At 45.0% G+C, this 17,933-nt stretch overlaps 1 protein-coding gene across 2 annotated transcripts in view; it reads left to right on the top strand.

Annotated features, from left to right (window-relative positions):
• KDM4B (lysine demethylase 4B) overlaps window positions 1-17,933 on the top strand; it is a 194,272-nt gene that overhangs the window by 87,408 nt on the left and 88,931 nt on the right. For both annotated transcript variants that reach the window (XM_075903063.1, XM_075903064.1), the window contains exons 6-7: window positions 2,806-2,855; window positions 11,438-11,541. In XM_075903063.1, the coding sequence (XP_075759178.1) occupies window positions 2,806-2,855; window positions 11,438-11,541 (154 nt within the window). The remainder of the gene's footprint in view (window positions 1-2,805; window positions 2,856-11,437; window positions 11,542-17,933) is intronic.

Consider the following 17,933-nt stretch of genomic DNA (forward strand, 5'->3'; position numbering starts at 1 on the left):
GGGCAGAGGCTGGGTGCAGAGGGAAGATTGGGGTAGGAGACTGGGTGCAGGAGAGGGTGTGGAGTCTGAGAGGGAGTTTGAGTGAAGGAGGGGGTTGTGACCTGAAGGAAAGGGGTGCAGAGAGTTTGGGTGGTAGTTGGGAGGGGGGTGGAGAGCGCGGGGGTACTAGAGGCAGGCTTTGACTGGGAGGCACTTACCTAGGCAGCTCCCAGTCAGCAACCCTGCAGGAACCTGAAGGCTGCAGTTGCAAGCTGCTCCATATGGCTCTACTCTGGGCAGGGTGAAGGAGGGGAGAGGGAGGGAGGAAGCTTCATTGGGTGCCCCTGCTGCCAGCAAAATATCTCAGCTGCTATTGGTTGCAAACTGGCCAATGGGAGCTAAGAGATTTTGCTGAGGGGCAAGGCAGAGAATAAAACCTTCCTCTTCATTCCCAGAACAGAGCAGCCACATTTAAAGTGGCTGCCACTGTGCTGTGGTTAAGGGTCCCAGCCAGGCAGCTGCGAGCTGAACAATTGTATCTTTCTGGGCAGTTGAACTCTCTTCATTTTGACACCTCATCCTGAGGTTAATTAATTTAATATTTTGATTTTTCATAACATTTTGATGTGTCCCCTGAGGATAAACATCAAAGTGATTTGTCTCAGCATGAGAGCGAGAATGCTTTAAATATGAAATTAAATTACTGTTCAGCACTAGGTAGAAATCTCCCAAGTGTTAACATGATGCATGTGTCACAAGGAAGAGGATCATGTACAAAATGTAGTCCCGTTGTCCTATTGTAGCTACAGAGATGGTGTACAGCAGTGGTCTCCAACCTTTTTAAGTACAAGATTACTTTTTGAATTTAAATCAATCCAGAATCTACCTCAAGTACAAATACCCTGGCCCCACCTCCTTCCCTGCCCCCTCTCCAATGCCCCACCCTGCTCACTCTGTGGAGAGGGAGTTTAGGGGTGGGGGAAAAGGAATACCCTGACATCTTTTGCCTCTTTTTTTGCCTGCCCCACCATGCACAGCCAGCAGGAGACTCTTGGGGACAGAGGATAGGAGCAGCAGGGCAGTGTGGGGAGAGGCCACTGAAGTGCTGGCGCTTGATAGCCTCCCAGCCAAACCAGTCAGGATCACCTGTCAGAGGCTCCAGGATCTACCAGTAGATCCCAATCTACTAGTTGGTGACCACTGGTGTATAGTAAAGCATTTGTTGTGAGAATTAAAGCTGTTTCATTGTTGACCAGAGTCCAAACTATTGGTACGTGAGAGATGTTACAGCAGCTCCTATTGAATAGTAGCCGCATAGTAAAGTTAAGCTTTAGCTGTCTGCCTTGTTAATGTTTTTTTCCAGCTGCCTCTCAAAGATTTTATCCCTAAAGCAATTGCCGTTTTTCATAGTGTTAGTTAAGTGAATGCACAAGGATAATGACAGTAGGCCATCCATGATATCCAGTCCTTTCACTGATATAATTACAGTAATTCTTTTGATTGTGGCAATTTCTAATCTGTCACCTCCTTTTTCTTTCACCTTCTAGTTGATAATTTCATGTCTGATCATATAGGATTTGTTAGCCCAAATTTGCACAATATTTACAATGGAAAGGCAGAGTTTTCTCCGCTTTTGGTCTTAAAATATAGTTGGCCAAATTCCCTCTGCACACACCTCAGTGCAACCCTACTGAGTTCAGTGAGATTGTGATGGTATAATTGAAGGCTGAATTTGGCCCATTTTTAATTCCACTTGGTGACTATTCTTAGCAAGCAGCAAAATCAGATCTATAAAATGGCACAGCACCTCTTCTTTGCAGTAGTCTGTTCAGAGTAAAGAGTTTTGGAAATTTTGAGCTGGTTGTTGCACTGTGTGCACATGCGAGCTTTGTGGTCGTGGCAGAGATATTGACCTGTAGATTTTTATACTTTGAGGTTTTGTGAGCACACTGGAAATTCAGTTCTGCTGGGTTCCAGTCCAAGCAACTCTTTTATTCAGGCTCTCCATGGACTCAGCTCAGCTTTTTGCAGTCTGCAGTTTCAGATAACACAATGACCATGTTTCAATGTATTAAACTTTTAACATCTTCCATATTCAATTAATCTTATCTTTACAACTCCCAATTATAGGCACTAATTAAGTGAAAGTAGCATTGTGGACTGGGGATATTACATTAATCAGCAGCAGGCTTGTAGACATAAATTACTACTTTTCCAATCCTTCGGTATTTTCCCAGAAGGAATGGAATGTTTAATTTCTCATATTTAAGGGACATTAATCCCACAACGGAGTTTTGGATTGGGATTATTGTTATCATTTTTATGTAAGTGATAAATGTAATTTTGTCCAAGACACATTAAATTGTTTGATAATTATACAATTTAAAGTGCCATCAAAAGGTACTAGGAGCACATTAATATAGTAAATGCTCCGTGGGTTTTTTGGACAGTTGTTTTGGGTTTTTTTTTTTTTATAGCTGTCAGTTTAAATCAGCTTAGAGGCTAAATCTTGAGGCTAAATCCTGTCATCCTCTCTGCTAGATCATGCAATTTCAGATCACTATAGGCAGAAATTCACTTTACTTTACAAGGAGAGTTTGGGGTATGACTTCGCCCTGTTATTCTTTGCAGGCTGGATAAATGACTTTTGTCTTAGAGCTGAGGAGCAATATGAAGGGAACTGGTCTACAGACTTTCTAATGTACTTGGGAGTCCTCATTATAGTAATGATGATTACCACATTCACGCCCCCACCTGTTCCCCGTCGGTGACTGTATTCTTGATTTGAGATTCGGCAATTATCTGAGTGTTTTGTTTTTCCCCTAGGTATGCCATACCACCAGAGCATGGCAAGCGATTGGAACGCCTGGCAAAAGGTAAGCTTTGGCTGTCTGCCTTGTTAATGTTCTTATTGCAGAAACTAACTAATATAAAGCTGTGTGGTAAATTTTCATTGGTTGTGCTAGACCCAGAGTCATTGTTAGGAAGGGCTAAACTCTTGTTGTCTCATCACTAGTTCTGTAAACAGTAACTACTGGTATAGCTGGCTTTTTGTACCACACTCTCCTCACACATCAAGGCCAGACTAAAACTGATGGAAAAATCCTTTAATTTTGAGTCTTTGAGATCAAGCCACTCTGTCTAGGGAGCGGATTTCAATCAGAAACCCATCTTGCATCTCCATGTGCAATTGATGCCATGTTAAAGCCTGCCTCGATAAGATGAAAGCTCTATTGATCCCTTTCTGTGGAGGGCCAGCACTAGAGCTGCTATGGCAGCTTCCCTTTCCCCACTGCTAGGAGACATCTCTGAAAGACAGTATTGTTGTAGGATTTTTTTGCTACCCTCATAAGTCTGTTAAATACAAACTGCATTTGTATTGATTGTTGCTGAGCATTTTTCATAAAAAATGTGCTTACAAACTCAGTAATGGTGGATATAGGGGCTATAATTATTGGAGTGTTCTCTGCATGATCTATGTAATGACGTACATATCCTCTTTGGTGGCATTTCTGTTACCAGAGGGCTGTTTACTGGACAGATGGTGCCTCTCCTTATAATAAACTTAATGTTCAGAAAGGGATGGGGGAATACATCCATGGCTAGAGCTGCAAAAATGGGGCATTCTCTTCCTGGGTATGCTATATTCTAGAGCCATTTATTTTCATCTGGTTAAAAATGAGGGACTAGGAGGGAAACATTTTTGTTTGTTTCAAGTGGAAGTGCGGGAAGGAACAGGGTTTGATATTGCCAAGTGATATTCAAGTGTTACGTTTTTTTTCTCCAGTGCAGTGTGGTATCAGAGCTCCTACATTGACAGAGCTGGGTCCTTCTAACTAGGCCCTGCATCTGTTGAATTTAACAGGTCCATCCCAGCCATGTACCTTGTGGTAATCGTATGCTTAATACCACAAATAGAGTTCTCTTCGTGTTCAGCTCTTAATTGTGTACTTGAGTCTTCCCAGGAACAAGTCTAGTTTTCAGCTATTATTAGAAGTGCTTAAAATAGGAAATTAGATGAGAAATGTTGGACAGCTTCTTCATATTAATATGCAAAGAAAAAGGAGGTAACAAATTAGCAGTGACTTCTGCAACATGGTCACAGACTTCTTACAGGGTAGCCCCTTATCACGTTTATTCTGTATGACTTGGATTTAGAAGGCATTTACTGATGGGACCTTCTACCACCATCTCCTTTATAATAGGGATGTAATAATGTAATCAATTAATGCTCTAGAATACACGTATTTGCTTTTTCCCCCTTCCTCACTGGTAATTTTTTAGCATGCTGGCCAGCAGCCCGGCTAAGTCCTGGCTTGTGATGGGTCCAGGGCCTACCCCTGTTGCAGCTCTGCATTTAAAGTGTATTTTAAAGCTCAGTTCCAGTTCGCACCAGGTCTGGGAGCTCAGACTCCCCCTAAGCAGGAGCTGCTGCCACCCTGCGCTATATCGGAGGCAGCAGAACAGTGTGACAGGCAGCTGGTCTATGAGGCAGGCAGCTGGTCTCTGATATATAGGCAGCAGTGCAGAGTGGCGGGGGCTCCTTGGGAGTGAGGCTGGAGCGCACTGGCTGCCGCCCCAACCCCCAGGGACTATAGAATAGTTGACTAACTGATAAGAATTCATGAGGTTACTCGACTATTCAGTTAACCAGTATTTAACATCCCCACTGTATAACTTTGAAGAGTCTCTGTGAGACTTGTGTTTCTTTGATCAGGAGAGCATGTGCTTACTGAAACTAAGATTAGCTCCATAACAAAAGCAACAGGTAAAATCTGACATCTTTCATATTGCCGTTGGACCACACAAGCATCTTCCCTACTCTCTCCAATGCCAGCGATTGATACAATTGTTTATAGGTTTAACCCTGATCTTCTCTACATCCCCACAACCAGGAATTACCCTATACAGGCAGTCCCCGGGTTACGTACAAGATAGGGACTATAGGTTTGTTCTTAAGTTGAATTTGTATGTAAGTCGGAACTGGCTCCAGATTCAGCCGCTGCTGCTGAAACTGACCAGGGGCTGACTACAGGAAGCTGGAGGCAGAAATGCTCTGCCCCCAGCTTCCTGGAATCAGCCACTGATCAGTTTCAACAGCGGCTGAATCTCGAGCCTGGGACAGAACAGCTGGGCTGCCAGGTAGGTCCCTGCAGGACCAACCCGGCAGCACCCTACCTGCTCTACCCCAGGGTCCACAACAAAAGCCTGGTCTGCTGGGGACCCCTCCGCCTCCCTGGCTTCGCTCCAGGTGTCCCTGGTCTGCTGGAGATGGTCCCCAGCAGACCAGAGGCACCCGGAGCAGCTTTTCTCGCCCCGGAGGTTGAGGTGGCGGGACCGCTGCGCTTTGGGCAGTCCCGCTGCCTGCGAGCTCCGGGGCGAGAAAGCCCTGTTCGTAAGTGCGGATCCGACATAAGTCGGATCCACGTAATTCGGGGACTGCCTGTATACAGGACTTGCTCTGTCATCCCTGTATGGTTGTACAGAAATGGGTGTCTTGTCAGATTTCATAACCCCCTGGTTCAAACTTATAAAGAGCTGCCTGCCAACTGAATCAGTGAAACTGGCCACAGACTGACTGGGTGCGTATACATAGAGCCCGTCAGATCCATGGATATTCACAGGTATCTGCATCTATGGATGTCAATGTGACACCCTAACATCTGCCGTATCCATCTCCAATATATTATGGCATCAGTGCGTCACTGCTGTGGTTAAAACATAGCATCCCCATTTTGGGAGGTAATAGTTGTGTGGATTTAAAATGGGAGAAGATTAGAATGGGAAGATCCTCTGGTTTGGTGACTGGCTTATACTTTTTTAAAAAAATTGAGTACTATCTCTTTATAATATTACAAAATAATATAGACACACATGGCTCTGTAGAGCAGGGAATCCGTACCAACCAAAGACCTGGAATTACTAACTAAAAACTGAATCTCCCCATTCAGTAAAGCTAGCTTTCAGCTATGGATTTCAAGCAGTTACTATCATATAGATGAGTCTCCCTTGTTTAGACTTTATCGAAAAGAGGGTTGGAAAATATCCTGGTAAATGGTTTTCTATCCTGTTTTTAATCTGATAACCACCAAAATATGCTTTATAATATTAACGTTTCTCACTGATAGTCTAACATTTTTACCGATCATATCATAGTATAAAAAGCCAATCCATGGATCAAGATTAGTCTAAATGTGCATGGGCTTCCCAGAGAAAGGGAGTCGTGTTCTCTTGCCTTTTAAGAGCCATGTACACCCATAACACAATATGAATAGAGAGAATATGTTGAAAGCTATTATTTGGGAAATTAAAGTTTCAGAGCAGTTACGGAGCCATGCAGTTTTTGTCTATGGTCAAGTGTCAGGTTTTCTAGAAATTTAAGGGGGAGGGAGGGAGGAGGAGAGGGAGAGGGAGAGGGACGCAGTTTTATACCAGACTAAAAAAAATTAAGGGATATTGAAAATTCTCTTTTACACAATCCAGTGATCTGTTGCTAATGAGCTGGTCTTCTTTTTGGGCTCATACTCCCAATCCGTGCCCCCACCATCCCTTTAGTTTGGGGGAAAAAAAGATAAAATGTCACTTTTGAACATCCCCCCCCACCCTTACTGCTGTGTCAATGGATTGTATTATGGAGATGTTTGGTACAGCAAAATGAGTTTGCGATTAATATGGAAAATGAATAGCTGAGCTATAAAAAGGCTCTCTGGGAGAGTTGTGGAGCCCATGGAGAGAACGTTAATGTGTTGCCACGTTATTGGTGCTAATCACTTAAAATGTTCTCCTTTATTAGTAGTTTTAATGAGAGCCACTTAAACTGTGCATTAAAAAGAGGAACTGCAGAGAAGGACGACAAACTGGGTGGCAGGCAGTCATAATTCTAATTGAAATGCTTTTAGTAAAAAAAAAAAAAAAAATTGTTGGAATCCAGTAATCCTTTGCACTTTCTAAAACTCCCTCCATTACATCCCATCAATTTAGCTTTGTTTCTAGGGCTGGGGTTTCTCTCCCCCCTCTCCCCATGATGTTTTTCTTCTTCAGCACCTAATTTGGATTGGTTTAATCAGCCAATGGCAACAGGAAACATTGTCTAGAACAGAGGTTCTCAAACTGGGTGGCGAGCTCCCCTGGAGGCACAAAATGTATTCTAAAGAGTGCGAGAGAAGCTTTAGGGGAAAAGAAAAGACGTACTACGCACATTTTAGCCACAGTAATGAATAATTAGCAGAACTGATTCCTCCTGATGTATCCAGTCTTGAGCTAGCACTGTGGATATGACTCTAGATGGCGCTGTGCATTTTGAGGGTTTTCTGTTAAGCTTGCATAGCATTATGCAAAGTCGGTGCTATCTGCGCATTTATTTCCAGAGGGGTAGCTGGTTTAGTCTGTAACTGGACAAACTTAAACAACCAGTAGTCTTGCAGCACCTTAGGGACTGTGTTGACCACAATTAATTTTGGTTATGCTCTTGGTACAGTGGTATAATGCAGGGGTGGCCAGCCCACGGTTCTTGAGCCTCATGTAGGGTTGCCATATGGATTCTGAAAAGATACCGAACCAAAAATAAAAAAAAAAAAAAAAAAAAAAAGCGTGACCCCTTTAAGAAACACTTTTGAGGCTTTTTGGCCCAACAAGCTGCCGGTGGCCACACGCCATCTTGCCTCCCTGCGCTGAGATGGACAGCTTTCCTGTGGAACCCAGTTAGCACCTGGGATTTTTTCCTCCTGGCCAGGAAAAAAATCAGAAAATATTGGACATTTTAGGTGTCCGGTATTTTCTGATTTTTTTTTTTTTTTTTTTTTTTTTTTTTTTACTGGACAGTAGATGAAAATACCAGGCCCTCTGGTTCAATATCGGACACATGGCTACCCTAGCCACATGCAGCTCTTTGCTTAAAGAAATGCAGCTCTTGCTAGTTCTGAGCCGTGTGCCTGGACTGTTCATGGCTGGCCGCTCTGCGCACACGCCCCAGCACCTGGAGGGGAGAAGTGCATGACGGTGGCGGTTTTGGGACCCAGGCATTGGGTTAGAGTGGGGGAAGGGCTGGAGGTGTTGGGCTCTGGGGGAGGCAAAGGGGATTGGGTTAGCAGGGGGGGAGGGCTAGGGGGTGCCTGGCTCAGGGGAAAGGGAGGGCATTGGGTTGGGAGGGGTGGAAGTGCCTGTCTCTGGGGGAAAGGGAGGGCATTGGGTTAGATCGGGGGCTGAAGCATTTTAAACTCAAAGTCTTCATGGATGCAGAATAAGGCAGCCAACACAGATGTCATATTTAAATTCCAGGAGAAAAAAAGAATCAGCATGTGCCTGGTTTACACTGTGTTTCTTTAAAGAAAATTCAAAGGCTATTGTTTGCCAGGCTGAAGCATTTATTCTGAGATATGAGTCTCTCCCTTCTTGTTTTTGAATCTCTCATATTTGCAGTCTGGGACAGACCTGAATTTTTAGAATTATAAAAAGCCATAATATTCATAAGTTTTAAAAAAATGAGAAAACCATACCAGAGATTAACAAGCTGGAGTGAAATAGGCACTTCAAATTGTGCTAATTTACTTCTCAGTTCAGTTTAATTTTAAAAAACTCACAGGACGTAATAGGGCAGTAGTGTTAAATTTAAAATATATGATGGGGATGCTTACTTTAATGTGAGAATATTACTGTATTTTTAAAGGTGTTTTTTTTTCATTTGATGTTTGTCAATTGTCAAGTTCTCTGAAGATCTATGGACTGGCTGTGAATTTAAGTGACTACAGACTTTTTTTTATTGGTTTTTGTCCGGAATGTCATGTAATGTCATTTTTATCACTACATTTTGTGTTTTATATATGTTATATATAAAACAGACATACAGTAAAACTCTGTTGGTCCGGCATCCAGTGGTCCAGCACTCCTGATGGTCCGGCACCATTGGGAACCCGGAAGTGCTCCGGGCAGCCAGACAATTGGGGCTGCTCTGCACCCAGCTTCCCTGATTTAGCCGCTGCTGAAATTGACCAGCAGCTGAATCAGGGAAACTGGGGGCAGAGCAGCTGGGGTGCTGCTGGGTTGGTCCCGTAGTGCTGCCCCTCAGGGCTGCAGGACCAACTCAGCAGCACCCCAGCTGCTCTGCCACAGGCATCCCCGATTCAGCTGCTGCTGAAACTGACCAGCAGCGGCTGAATCGGGGACACCTGGAGCGGAGTCTGACTATCGGAAGGGGGGGCTATGAGAGGTCTGGGGTGGCATCCCCTCCACCATACCCCACCTCAGACCCCTCATAGCCCCCCCCTTCCGATAGTCCGGCATATCTGATAATCCGGCACCCCTAGATCCTAAAGGTGCTGGATTATTGGAAGTTTACTATATATAGATATATACATGGCTCTTTGCACTCTGTCCACAGCTGTTTTGGCTTTTCATCTCTAACTGGTTGGCCACCCTTCATATAATAGTTCTGTTTGAATCAGTGCCTTACTAGTGAGAGTTGCATGTTGATTTTTTTTTTAAAATTGGGATATGTACTTGTGTGACAGGAAGGGTCAGGGTGTAAACTATAGACACAGAGAAGGGGACCCTGATCAAATAAGCTTGAGAACCACTTGTTTAGAACAAGGCAGTAGTATTGTGAGCAGAGTTCTAATTTTTCCATCCATGTGCAGAATACATTTTGTTACATTAACTGAGGCATATGCAGATATGCACCAGTAGAGAAACATGTTTCCTGCTGTGGGTGCTCTGCTAATCACCTGGGCAGCATTTGAATCTCTCTTCTGAATGGCAGCTCAAACATTCGGTTTACAGCTTAGTTTACCACAAGAGGGTAAAGTGGAAGGCCCAGGAGGGTGACAAGCTTTATGTCAGCTTGTTACTTTTTGTATTTAGTGCCTGAACGCCTCAGTGAGAATTGGGTCTCCCATTGTGCTAGGTGCTCTACAAACATTAGGAGATATGATCCCTGCCCTGAAGGGCTTAAGATAGTTGAAGACAAATGCATGTGCTCAGGGACTAGGAGGGAGGATGAAGGTAACAGTAATAAGATATACTGGATGGTTCTTAAATGTGTGGGCGTTTGTTTCTCTTCTTACCCCTGCCTTATTCATCATTCCAAACAGGGCCATCCCTAGGGGAGTATGGGACCTGAGACAACCCCTGACCCCACGGGCAGCAGGTGAAGGCCCAGTTGGGGAAGGGAAGCTCCAGCTCCACCTCTTCCACCACTCCCCTTCAGCAACCTTCCTACCCCCTTCACTCTCTGTGGAGCCAAGCGCTGCCCAACCACAGCCCAAGCATTCCTGGCCACTTGGAGGGCTGGGGCTGCATACACCCCACAGCTGCTGGGGCCACAGGGAAAGGCTGGAGCCACAGTGCAGCAGCCTGGCTGTCCTGGAAGCTGGGCTGCCACGCTGCAGCCCCAGCCTTCCCAGGGAACTGTGCTGCCGCACCATGGCCTCAGCCTTCCCCTGTGCCCCCCACAGCAGTGGAGTGTAGGCATTTTTGGGAAGACAGTACCTTCCCTTGCCTACATTGCCTGCCACCTGTGCCATTCCACTCCTCCCCCCAGGAATCTGCTCTGTCTCTTTCCAGCTTCTGCCCCCTCCCTTGAGGGATGTTGGGAGCCAGTGGATTGCTCACTACTACTGGTGCCAGGCCCCAGCTAATCCACCAGGTGGCCCTGGCCCCTGTGTCCCCCTGTAGCACAGGTTGCCCCAGTTCCATTCTATGGATGGGGATAGTTCTGACCCTGAAGTACAGCAATTATTGCTGTACGTGACCTTAGGCAAGTCATTTCACCTCTGTACCTCAGATCCCCATTTGTAAAATATCCCCCACTTATGTACCTTGCGGGGGGCTGTGAAGTGAAGTCCATTAAGGATTATGAGACACTCCGATACTGCAGGGTTTATGGGGTCATATAGTATTATGAGTAAGAATGCACATTTTGTTGTTATTTTCAGACATTGCATTACTGGAAATGAGACCATGTGTAGGCACTGACCGGACAGTATTTGTGAGAGATCCTATTTATTACTCACTTTCCTAGGCCTCAGTGATGCTGTGATGCAAATCTTTGTAGCAGTGCGTTGTGGAAATATCACAAGAGCTCAGGCCAGGAAAACCGTAGATTGCAGGGAGTATAGCTGACACTGGAATTCTGAGGCCCCTAATACGGCTGGCACAGTATTTCTGGGGAGCGCTGATAAAGCATTACTATGGCATAGGATGTGGTGTCTTGCAGTCCTCTCTAGTGTAGGTAGCATTTAGGAGACTGGTCGTCTTTTGAGACCACTGTTGGCCTCATGTCACTATTTTAAGCAATGAGGGCATTGATACTCATGCCACAACCTGCAACTGTGTACTTGTTGTTTCAACTGTCTCAAGTGTGAGCAAATTAACATTTTACTGGCTGTTTGCTGGTTACTGTGTGTATTTTACTGGGCAAATCTGCCTGTGGTGATGTTTTCTTTTCCTCTGAATCCCTCTTCAGGATTTTTCCCAGGAAGCTCTCAGGGATGTGATGCCTTCCTCCGCCACAAGATGACCCTAATTTCTCCCTCCATCTTGAAGAAATATGGCATCCCATTTGACCGGGTATGTATAGAGGCTGTTCTAAGAGAAGTCTGTAGTATTGTTGACAACCTGGGGCTGCTCTCCTCTGCTTAAAGGAAACCGTTTCAGGGCATTCATTGAGGGGAATAGGATACCTCATTTCTCAGTGCATTGTTATATACAATATATGTCTGTTTAAAAAATTATTACTAAGGGCTTGGCTGAAACAAACATTTGCAAAGTATTTCTGGTACTCCTGTCATCTTTCCTCTGAGCATCCCACAGCATTCTGCCAATACAAATATAAGGGTGCAGGTGGTGGGTGGTGTGTCTTAATTTTATTCTTTTTCCATCCCCTTTGCATCTCCATTTCAGAATGAGAATATTGTCACCATACTTTCTTCTAAGCAAAGTAAGGATTATGCTAGAGTTAGTATCTGGGGGTATGTCTACACTACCCTCCTAGTTCGAACTAGGAGGGTAATGTATGCATACCGCACTTGCTAATGAAGCCCGGGATTTGAATTTCCCGGGCTTCATTAGCATAAGCGGGGAGCCGCCATTTTTAAATCCCCGCTGCTTCGAACCCCGTGTAGCGCGGCTACACGGGGCTCGAACTAGGTAGTTCGGACTAGGGTGCCTATTCCGAACTACCGGTACTCCTCGTTTCACGAGGAGTAACGGTAGTTCGGAATAGGACCCTAGTCCGAACTACCTAGTTCGAGCCCCGTGTAGCCGCGCTACACGGGGTTCGAAGCAGCGGGGATTTAAAAATGGCGGCTCCCCGCTTATGCTAATGAAGCCCGGGAAATTCAAATCCCGGGCTTCATTAGCAAGTGCGGTATGCATACATTACCCCGCTAGTTCGAACTAGCGGGGTAGTGTAGACATACCCTGAGAGAATACAGAACTGAGTTGAAAGGCTCCGTGATCCTTTGAGATGGAATTAATATCTATTTGGAAATAAAAGATCCTGGCTCTTGTACAGCATCAAGACTATGAATTCATTCAATTTACTGCTCCAGAAGTGGCTTTGTTTTTCCTAGCAAAAGGCTGTGATGAATGAAATTTGAAGTGCAGTCATCCGACTTCTCAGATGGACTTGCTGTCAGGGCAATGGAAGCTTGTGAGATGCAGTGTGGTGCTTTTGGTTCATCATCAGGCACTTGATTGGGACTGGTCTATATTCAGTTGCGGTTCATAAGAGGTCAGCAAACTAGAGTCCTTAACACCTTTGCATACTTTCACTTGTGGAGCCCAGGTTTCAAATGGAAGCACATAAATGCTTGCATTAGACATCTGAACCCAGGGGATTTGAATATCCTCTTAAGATAGTGGTCACCAACCGATCGATCGCGGCGCTCCTAGGGGTTGATCACCGCGGCCACCTGGCCGGGTGGCTGCCCCTCTTTAATCCAGCCCAGCTGGAGCGTGACACAGCTTCAGCAGGTTGAATGCGGCTAGCTGGGCTGGAGCAAACAGGGGCAGCTACCCAGCCTGCTGACCAAGGCATTCTGCCCAGGTGGCTGCCCCTGTTTGCTCCAGTCCAGCTAGCCATGGCTTTCAGCCTGCAGAGGCTGCGCCGTGCTCCGGCTGGGCTGAATCAAAGAGGGGCAGCCACATGGGCAGCTGCACCTCTTTAACTTGCAGGCTGGGAGGGGGTAGAGATGCGTGTGCAAACATGTGCATACATCCCCGCTCTTGCCTCCTGCTCCCAGAGGATGCTGGGCGGCTGGCACAGGTGATGCGCTGAGGAGAAGGCTACGCAGCAATGTTCCCCGTGGGCTGTATGCCAGGTCAGAGAGCTACCTTCCCCAGCGCCCTGCTGCACCTGGTCGGGCTGTGTGTGTGTGTTCGAGGAGCTCCTTCCCCAGCGCCCTGCTGCGCCTGGACCGGCTGAAGCCAGCCCTGGGCAGCCCCGGGCTCTGGCTGCCCCAGTCCCTGCCCCCCTGCCAGCAGGCAAAGGGCTAACTTGGCAGGGAAGAGATTCTGCCCCCTCCTCACTTCAGGGCTGCTCCCCAGAGGCTGCAAGTCCCCATGCTGCTGTCCGGCTAGTGAGTACATTGCGGGCACAGGGAGATGGGGTGAGGAGGCTGCGGGGGCACGATGGGAGAGGGTAGGGGTTGCACTGAGGGGCATGGGGCAATGCAGGAGATCATGGGGCTGCGGAATGAGTCCAGAACAGAGCGAAGGTTTGAGGGGGATTCAAATTTACTTTGCAGAAGCTGCACTTTCCTTTACTCCCCACTTCTTTGCCTCCTTTCCCAACTAGCTATTTGGCTGCATTCTCACCCTTTCACCTTTTCTTCATTACTGTCTCAACCCCCTCCCACCTCCAAACTCCCTCTCAAACCCCCACCCTCTCCTGCTGCTAAACTCCCTTCCAGATCCGGGACCCCACCTCCCACTCAGATCCTGCATCCCTGTCCCACTCGCTGGCAGTTCTGTCCCACACATTGAGCCCTTCATTTTTGTTCCCACGCTGGAGCCTTAGGGGATTCACAAAATCCACTAACTCTGGAACCACAGAAAAGTAAAACTGGCCTATGGGAAGCTCTGAACCTCCGTCATCCCTATTCCTTCCCCTCACACTGTAGGGGCTGAAGCGCCAGAAGAGTGAGGTGCCCCCAACTGAGACACATCAGTGAAGGTTGGGGATTTTGGGAAGAGTTTTTTTGCTTCTCACTTGTGTGGTCCCCAACTGATTTTTCTGTGGATCAGTGGCCCCCGACCCAAAAAGGGTTCCCCACCCATGCCATAAAAAAGAAAACATTGAAACCTTTTGTGTTGGACATAATGTTTTACTTTATTTAAAATGAAATGTGATAAACTAACGTGAGAGTTAAAATGCTTAATCTGTTTAATAATTTAAATGAAACCGTTCTCCCCAGCTGCAGAACTAGCAAAATGGCTAGGGTGTAATTATGTAATTAACGGTGAGTTTCCATTAGCAATGGGTAATCTGCGAAAAGGTTTGGAGGGGGTGGTGCCTCAAGAAAGGGGTGGGGTCTCAGGGAAGGGATGGGGTAGATTCTGGCTTACCCTGACATTTAAAAAGTGATCTTGAGTGTAAAAAGGTTGGAGGCCACTCTCTTAAGATGTCCAGAGTGTGTAATCAGTGTCTTGAGAAAATGGATGGGCAGGAGCACTGTGGGGGAGCATGGGGTGTATTCCAGGGTAATGGATACCTGGCCATTTGGGAATTATTTCTTTTGATAGAGGATTTTGGAAATTCATAGACCCTACCACTTAACCTTGAAACGCGGGTCCAGTGATCTTCAAAAGAGCATGTAGTTGCTTATTTTGGAACCTAAACAGCAGCTGAGCTTTGAAATCTGACCATTAAGTTTTAGGGATTTGTCCATTGTCTCCCTTTCCACGTCTATATTGGTTGAATTCTAGATCTTGCTTCTTGCTCACTACTGCATTTCAGAATGGTGATAAAAGTAACAAATTGGGCACTGCATAAACCTATTTGACTATGCACTGTGCTTGCTTTTTCCTTTACTTACTCGTTGGAGCAAAAGTCACACTGATGATTAGAGAATATCCTAAGTGAATGATTTCTGATCAATAACTAAGCAAATATCTAATGGTGTTCTTGTACAGTTTGTGAAAGAAGGGTCTCTCTTTAACCTGATCCCAAGAAGAATGTATTGAACAATATGAGCATAGAGATAATATGGAAAGTGGCTTCTAATTCACTGCTTAGTGTAAGGTACTTTCTGTCTTCCTAGCTGTTATCCCCTGCCCCCACAATAATTTGATTTGCAAAGTAAAGGAAATGTGCAAGTATCTGACAGACAAAGCTTTCTACTGTATATATTTACAAGTCAGTGAAATACGAGGGCAGTGTATCTTGTGCCAGTGTTAGCCAAGTCAGTCTGTCACTGAATTCTATTAAAAGCCAAGAGAGACCAGCATAAGAACAGAATCTTTTTGAAGACTGACTCCCCCCACCTTTAAAGGTGGGGAGATTTTTAAGTGTAAATTTCAGAAGTCTGACCTACGGGGGGGTAAGGATGTGCTTTCATGACAGCTTCCCTTCTTCGCCTCTGACTGTTGGAAGTACTCACTGAAAGGCCTTTAACAGTGAAAGGAAGGAGGTTTGTGAGGTCTTCAGTCTGAACAGCCCACATCTGGCTGAATCCTAGCCAAAAGTAGCAGATTCAAGAACAGTATTGTACAGGGAAAGACACATTTTTTTTCCTCTTCCTTTAAAAATACAGGCAGGATCCCTTCATCTAAATTCCTGGCAGACTTCAAACAAGTGAATACACACACATTTATAAATCTCTGTAATGGTATTTACTTCTGGAAAAACAGCAGATCAATATCAGAGCTTTTTAATAATTAAAAATGTGTATTTCTGTAATCCCCTATTGATTTCTCCATTTATTCAGCAAGAGCTTGCAGAAGTCAGTAAATTCAGGGCTTTCTCCATGAGTGGCAGTTTGTGCTGGCTTTCCCTCAATAGTTATTACTTTTCTACATGGCCTATCCATCATCTTGAGTGCTTTCTAATTTATTGTTGGGATAATGTTGACAGCGGTGACATGGAGGACATACACTGTGGGCTTGAAATGAAGACACCAAGATGTAGATTTTCTGACAAGAACATAATCTTTCTGCCTTCTTAATTTAACAATCTGCAGCTTTGTTTTGATTTATGAAGGGGCCGGTTGGGAGGATACTCCATGAAGCTGGGTAGAAAGTTTGGCTTGAGTTTCTCTCACCCAGAAAGCCCACAGAAGCATCTTGGAACAGCTTTTGTGTAATAATTTCATCGCAATACAGAAATACTAACAGTATTGAAAAGACCAGAAGTCAGTATTTCAACTCTGTGCAAATTCAGCATTGGGGATGTTAAAAGCATGTAATTAAGTAACCGTGTAACTGCTGACCATTTCAGCGGTTACATGTGGGGCAGCAGTCGGCTCCCTGGGAGCTTGTGCATGCCGGAGCCAGCTTTTAAGCCAGCTCCCCACACATCCAGCTTCTGCCTGGTTCCACCTATTGCTACCTCTAATACAGGAGCCAGTGTGTGCCGGGGGCTGGCTTTTAAGGGTGGCCCAAGCTCATCAGTTAACTATTTACATGGTTACACTTTCACATCCCGATGCAGCATTGCCAAAGTGCTAGAAGTGGGAAACTTTCCTCAAAAATACCTTTTTGAATCCTTCCACAGAGGTTTACCCAGGTCTGTCCCTCTCCGATATTTCTCTGACTTAGTTCCCTCATAATCATTGCATTCTACCTTGAGAGGGCTGAGAGGAATAAAAATCTGTAAACAAAGTACACAGGCGGAGAAATTCATATCGCAAGCAGTGTCGTATGTACAGCATACAGCTTTGTGATGAGGGTCCTATTCAGATGACAGCCTTTAAGTCTGAGTATTCTGCAGTATGCTGCTTGAGTGCAATTCAGTAATCTAAAGAAGACAAGCAGTTTGAACATGGTCTTTTTAAACTTCTTTCCTCCTCTTCCTTTCTGGCTGTTGCTTCATTTGTTCAGTGTGTGCTGGATTAAGTCTTGATATTCAGTAGCCCTTAGTTTGGAAGGATGTTCACACTGTTCATTGAGACAGCCAGAAAGGCCATTTTGAATAGGGCTTTGCTAAGTAAGTCTTTAAAAAAAGGAATGAATTGGGAACCTGCAACAGAGGGAACATGAGTTTTGCAGAACTTGTCTGACTTTAGCACTCTTATCCCCGCTTTTCCTCTTTGATTTCGTATTTCTTGATCGTGTTGACACTCACAGGAAGTCTCTAAAGGCTGGATGTGTTAACTTGCCACCTTTTACTATCATATTCTTTAGTTATGGATGAAAGTTCCTAGAATCCTTTTTAGGCTGTGAACTAATGAATTCCTCTTGATAGGAAATATCTTGAGTATGACTGATAGTCACATAATTACACATACAGTAAAGGATCTGCCGGTGTTTTTCATGTCAGGATCAGATAAAACTTTACCTCTTCCTCAATTTTTAAATAGAGATGCTGCCACCAGCCTTCCTGAGATACATCAATGTAAACGTATCACAGCCATGCTAACTATCTTAATATAAATCTGATCAGTGAGAGATTTTTCAACAATTCTCTATTCCCCAGTAATTTTAAATTACTAGCTTTTGTGGGAACCAAGTCATTTTAAGTGGTTTGTGACTACAGTTGTCATGGATTTTTTTCCTCTGTGATTTTTAGGCTCCCTTCCTTTGCTTAAGTCACTAGTGTACAAAGATAAAATTAAAAACAAAATACACATTAATAAGAAGGCAGATAGTATTGTTTTTTTCTATTTACCTTGTTATGCATGTACAGATAGACTTGGTGATATGATTAACCAAACTACTCACTGTTTAGAGATCTGTAGGGTATTGAGGATGCTAGGCCCTCGGGCCCATTTTATAATTTCAAACTCTACCCTGAGAGTCAG

This window comes from Pelodiscus sinensis, chromosome 19, assembly GCF_049634645.1.
Source record: "Pelodiscus sinensis isolate JC-2024 chromosome 19, ASM4963464v1, whole genome shotgun sequence".
NCBI classification, from domain to species: Eukaryota; Metazoa; Chordata; order Testudines; family Trionychidae; genus Pelodiscus; species Pelodiscus sinensis.